Source organism: Myiozetetes cayanensis, unplaced genomic scaffold, assembly GCF_022539395.1.
Source record: "Myiozetetes cayanensis isolate MyiCay16 unplaced genomic scaffold, myiCay2020 scf10, whole genome shotgun sequence".
Taxonomy (NCBI): Eukaryota; Metazoa; Chordata; class Aves; order Passeriformes; family Tyrannidae; genus Myiozetetes; species Myiozetetes cayanensis.
This window is the reverse complement of record NW_026086605.1, coordinates 30073634-30079643: the sequence shown is the minus strand read 5'-3', so window position 1 is coordinate 30079643 and position 6010 is coordinate 30073634. Positions and strand designations below refer to the sequence as shown.

Below are 6010 nucleotides of genomic sequence, written 5' to 3'. Positions count from 1 at the left end.
CTCTTTATCCACTGTCTGCACCACTCTAGAGGAGCTCTGCTGAAGGCAGCACCAGCAGCTGCCTGGTGTGATCCCAGGGACATAGCCCTTGGCAGAGCCAATCCGGCCTGGTTGCTGGATTGAGGATGTTTTCCTGCACCTCCCCTTCTGTTTTCAGGCTAATTTTGGTGTCTGAAGGAGCAGCGGACATGTCCTCTGGAAAATTATAGTGCTCCAAATCAGCAAAGCACTTAAGATTAACATTGATAGGTCTGAAGAGTGGCTTAAGGTTAAGCACGCCGTGGGGCTTGCTGGGTAAGATTAGCCCGGAGCAGATGCATGTTTTGCTGATGCAGGTTTTCAAAATATTTAGGCCTTGATTCAGCAAGACACTCAAACGTGAGCAGTCCTGCTGAAAGCAATGGAAATAACTGGCTGATCAAAGCTGGGCAGATGGATGGAGAAAGAACATTAGGTTACAAACCTGATTGTTTAGAAATGAGTTTGCTTCAAGGAGAACGTGTGCATACAGACAGGGACAACAGAGCAAACTGGCTTTCCTGCTGTCACCCATGTTGCGGAGGCCATATGTGAAACAACACTTCCTCATGACCCAGTGGTGTTCAGCCAGCTTCCCAGATACCAGCAGACCTATTTAAAAGCAATTCGGTTGAATTGTAACAACCTGTCCAAAACAGTGCTCACTATCAGTTGAATCCTATTTCAATCCCTTGGGCTTTTTATCCCACAGCCCATGCTGGCGGAGAGGCTCAGCCTGGGCACTGCTGCAGGGCAGAGGAGCTGGCAGCTGCCCCAGGCAGTTGGACTTGTCTGCCCCTGCAGACCCAGGGGTCACCAGGGGTTGGTGCAGGGACATTTTAGGACAGCACTGAAAAGATCTCATGAGGCCTCATGGACATCATCTAGCTGATCTGTTGAGACCTGTGCATCTACAGCAGTACCTCTTGATGCCAGTGCTCTTACGTTTTGGGAGGAATCCCACAAGAACGAAGCCCTGGAGATCCAGTGGGGGGGCAGCAGCTGCCAGGGTGGTGCCGAGAGTTGCTTGGTACTGTTGGTTTTATTACATTTTAATGGCATTACCAGGCTCAGTATGGAGGTAATGGGATGCAGGAATGCGGCTCAGTTTTCACAGGGCCGGGTAGGTGATGCAGGACCTTTTCTAGCCTGAAAAGCCCTGAGCTGATACTTCCTGATGGGGCTGAGGCAGAGCTATGGGGGCTCTGCTGGTGCTGGATGGGGACTCCCACTTGTCCCCCCTCCATTCTGAGCTCTGTTTGCACAGCAGCATCACATGCCAGGGTCAGACATATGGACAGGCATCACAACCAACAGTTCCCGCTGCTAAGAACTAGGAACAGCCCTTCTACTTCTTTTCTTGTGATTAAGAGACCAAAAATAAAATGACCTGCACTTATATTCCCAGGCAGGCGAAAAGAATAATTACTTTACAGAGATGGAATTCCTTCATATATTACAGCCATTAAAAAGAGCAAAATTTGAAATTTACTGTGGCATGGAACAAAAAGGTAGTGCAGTTAGAGATAATGAAATCCTTACTTGCCATTATCAGAAAAATTACTGTTGTTAAAAGACCCCTTCATAAATAATTGAGAAACCAATTATACAGTCTTGGTGCCTAATTTATCCAGGAGCAATATGGACCATGTTGTGCCATAGAATGTGTGGTGCGTATTCCCTGTTATAGCTTGCTGCTGCTCTGCAAGGAAACTGGGGGAAAAAAGAAAATAAACTAATGCACATACTAATCAGGAAAGACATTATCAGTAATGAGAGATGGGTGCCGATACGTCGTAATTTACAGCGGTTTTGCTGGTGTATGGAGGCCTGAGTTAACATGCCATTTGGTCTGTGTGCTGTGAGGGGAGCGGGGCTGGATGGGCTGGGGGTCCCTGGCCCTTGTGCCCGTGGTGCCCACCCGTGAGGCTCTGATCCACCCCGGGGAAGGGGCCTGGGCGGGGGTCCATCCCCAGGCAGCGCTCTGTGCACCCAGACGCCGCTTTTGTAGACATATTCTTTAAAAAAACCCAAGCTTTTGGGCTGTTTGAGTCCTGTGGACAGAACCCCTGGGCTCCCCCGCAGCGCTGGCAGGGAGCTACGAGCCCGTATGTCATGGGTTTGCTTCCCCTCACGGGTGGCGGCTCGTTCTGCGATACACTGAGGTGGAAACTGCAGGGTTTGAGGGCGAGCTGTGCCCCGGGGTCTGACAGAGCCCCGGGTTCGGTGTGTGACAGAGCCCCCCGCGCACATCCCGACCCCGGGTTCGATGTGTAACAGACTCCCCCCCCGGCACATCTCAATCCCGGGTCCGGTGTGTAGCAGAGTCCCTCGGGTATATCCCGCCCCCTGGCCGCGGTGTTCGGTGTGTATCAGCCCCCCCGTGCTCGGTGTGTATCACACCCCCCGTGCTCGATGTGTATCAAACCCCTGTGCTCGATGTGTATCACACCCCCGTGCTCGGTGTGTATCATCCCCACCATGCTCGGTGTGTATCAATGAGCCCCCCCCAATGCTCGGTGTGTATCAGCCCCCCCATGCTCGGTGTGTATCAATGACCCCCCCAATGCTCGGTGTGTATCATCCCCACCATGCTCGGTGTGTATCAATAAGCCCCCCAATGCTCGGTGTGTATCAGCCCCACCATGCTCGGTGTGTATCAGCCCCCCCCATGCTCGGTGTGTATCAATAAGCCCCCCCGTGCTCGGTGTGTATCAATGACCCCCCCAATGCTCGGTGTGTATCAGCCCCCCCATGCTCGGTGTGTATCAATGACCCCCCACCAATGCTCGGTGTGTGTGTATCAGCCCCCCCATGCTCGGTGTGTATCAGCCCCCCCAATGTTCGGTGTGTATCAATGAGCCCCCCCAATGCTCGGTGTGTATCAGCCCCCCCGTGCTCGGTGTGTATCAACCCCCCATGCTCGGTGTGTATCAGCCCCCCCAATGCTCGGTGTGTATCAGCCCCCCCATGCTCGGTGTGTATCAGCCCCCATGCTCAGTGTGTATCAGCTCCCCATGCTCGGTGTGTATCAGCCCCCATGCTCGGTGTGTATCAATGACCCCCATGCTCGGTGTGTATCAGCCCCCAATGCTCGGTGTGTATCATGAGCCCCCACCATGCTCGGTGTGTATCAGCCCCCCATGCTCGGTGTGTATCAATGAACCCCCCCCCCAATGCTCGGTGTGTGTGTATCAGCCCCCATGCTCGGTGTGTATCAGCCCCCCATGCTCGGTGTGTATCAGCCCCCCCATGCTCGGTGTGTGTGTATCAGCCCCCAATGCTCGGTGTGCTCCCGCCCCTCCCTCACGCCCCTCGGCCCCGGTGCCGGCAGTGCTGGCGGTGCCGGCGCGGGCCGCCAGGCGGCGCTGTGGGCGGGGGGCGGGCGCGCGGGCCGTGTCGGCGCCGGCGCGTGGCGGGCACCGCCCCCTGCTCGGGCGGCGGCGGCGGCGCGCGCGGGGCGATGGCGGACAGCGCCAGCGAGAGCGACACGGACGGCGGCGGCGGCAGCGGCGGCCCCGCGGGGCCGCTGTCCGGGGGCGGCCCGGGAGCGGGGCCCGGCTGCGGGGCGCCGGGCGGCGGCGGCTCCTCGGGGGGCGGCAAGGCGGGCGGGATCGTGATCTCGCCGTTCCGGCTGGAGGAGCTGACGAACCGCCTGGCCTCGCTGCAGCAGGAGAACAAGGTGCTGAAGATCGAGCTGGAGACCTACAAGCTCAAGTGCAAAGCGCTGCAGGAGGAGAACCGCGACCTGCGCAAGGCCAGCGTCACCATCGTGAGTGCGGGCGGGCGGGCGGGCGGCGCCGGGCCCGGCGGGCGGGGAGCGGGGTGTCCCCGCCGCGGGGTGTCCGCGCAGGGCGGGCCCGGCCCCGGCCGCGGCCTCCCCGCCGCTCCCCCGGTCCGCCGGGCGAGGCACCGCGGGCGGGCCCGGCTGTCACCGCGGCCCGGCCGGGGGCACGCACCACACACGCACTAACACACACACACAGGTGGGGTCACCCCGCCGGGAGAACCGGGAGCAGCCGCAGCGGTGCCCCCCGAGCACCCGCGTGGCCGCCCGGCTCCCCGCGGGACGCGGCCCCACCGGCCCGGCCCGGGGTCCGAGCGGCCGCGGCTCGGGAGGGGCCGGGCAGGGCAGGCGCGACGCTGTGTGTGCGTTCCCCCGAAGTTTCTCAAAGTAGAGATTTCCTCGGAGTTTTAAGTAATCTGCGGAGATTACGGATTATCTCTCTCCAGCCGTCACCTCTCGGGCCACCGTGCAGAAGCATCGAGCTGCGTCTCGGTCGTGAGGAAGTGTTTGATTTGTTTGTAGTGTTTTATTAGCTGCGGCATTGCAAAAGGTTATTTGAAAACTCGTTTAAAATAAGCCCCTTGAAAATAACGCGAGTTAGCACACACAGCACTGTCCCGGTAAGAGCTCAGATCCTGGTTTATGAGCACTGCGAGAATAACTCATAGCTTAACACCATTTTATGTGGTGCTGTTAGGCATCAGTCCTCATTACAGTGCATATGAAAATATTACAAAAATGACTTGTTTTCTTCTCTCGGAATCGGGAGTTAGGAGTTTAAATGAGGGGGATTTTTGCAAATTCAGTGTTTAGAGTGATTGTTCAGGTGTTGAAAAGGTCATGGCCTTGCATGCAAAGCAGGTAACTTGCTAAAAGACCAGTTAAAGGTAACCTTTATATTCGTTTACACTGTCCTGTGCACCCTTGCCGGTGCAGGTAGAGATGCCTTGAGAGAGACCAATCCCACCTGCGTGCACTCACTCTTATCTCATTTGTTTTTTCATAGGGGTACTTTGTTAGGAGCGCAGTGTCTTTTTGATTGATAATCAGTTTTTCCCATGTCGATATACCTAGCAAAGAAATGGAGCTTGCCTGGGCAAACCTCTCATCTGCTCCCAGGAGTAAGCATTCAGTGTCTAGCAGGATGTGGGCCGGAAGAGTGCATGAAATACAATACAAAAGTAATTTATTCAAGGATGACAAATATAGTGGTAGTCGGGGAAATGTGTGCTTTGTTAATACTTTACGAGAAGAGAATGTGTCTTAATTAGATAGCGGCGGAGTGCCTTCTAATGTTGAAAGGGGCTAAGGCATCTTGTCAGTCAGACATTTTCTCTCTGCCTGTTAGAAAGGCACAGTATGTTTCTGAACCCCTGGTAGGTGTATTGTTGTAATATTATTTTGGAAAAAACGCTTGTGTGCACTAAAGTTCTTTAGGCACTGTCTCTAAGGACTTATCATCTTATATTTTCATCAGATTTTAATTTTAAAAAAGCAAGCATTTTTCTTAAATCTGAAACTCAGTCTGTGTGTTTTTGGCGTCTTGGATAAAGAGAGGAAAGGTGTTAGACTTTTATAGCAACCTGTAGGCTGTCTGGAAAACCGACATCTTCAGCTGACGCTCTGGCTTTGGTATGCTAAACTGTGCACAACTGAGTAAACCACTTCTAATTCAGCAAGCGGTGAAATAATGAATGCAAAACATAACTTTTTTTCAGGCCACTGAGACCTTGTGCTGTGGTTTACACAGTCTATAATGTAAACACGTTTGCAGTCGGAATACTTTGTTGTGTGGCTCTAGTATGCAAGTGACTGGAGATGAACTTTATTGGAATGTTGAAATAAATGCCATTTGCATGTAAATGAGTAGAAAATTTTCTGATTTTCTCCACTGTGATTCTAAACCTTCATCAATTTGCTCCTCCGCCCGCCAGCTCCAGCTCTGTTCAGTGTTGCTGTGCTGACAGACGGGCGCTGTGTACGTTTCCTGTTGTGGGCACTGCAATGACACAAATCAGCTTTGATTTTTATCAAGCGATGAGGACGAGCTGTGAAGCGCAAATAAAACTGACAGGTAGCCAAAATAGCAGGTGAGTGACTAAACCTGTGTGCTGTAGGTGAAGGTGACTCCTCGAGCCACACGGCTCTTCACCTGCAAGCCTTTCACTGATCCTGTTGTTTGAGCTTCTTTGTGCAAAGCCAGGG

The 6010-nt window shown here is 54.1% G+C and overlaps 1 protein-coding gene across 1 annotated transcript in view; it reads left to right on the top strand.

Moving 5' to 3' along the window:
* Positions 1-3434: 3434 nt before the first annotated feature.
* Positions 3435-6010, top strand: part of CCDC6 (coiled-coil domain containing 6) — a 50782-nt gene continuing 48206 nt past the window's right edge. Inside the window, exon 1 of the mRNA XM_050340782.1 lies at positions 3435-3790. Coding sequence (XP_050196739.1) covers positions 3482-3790 — 309 coding nt within the window. The 5' untranslated portion in view covers positions 3435-3481. The remainder of the gene's footprint in view (positions 3791-6010) is intronic.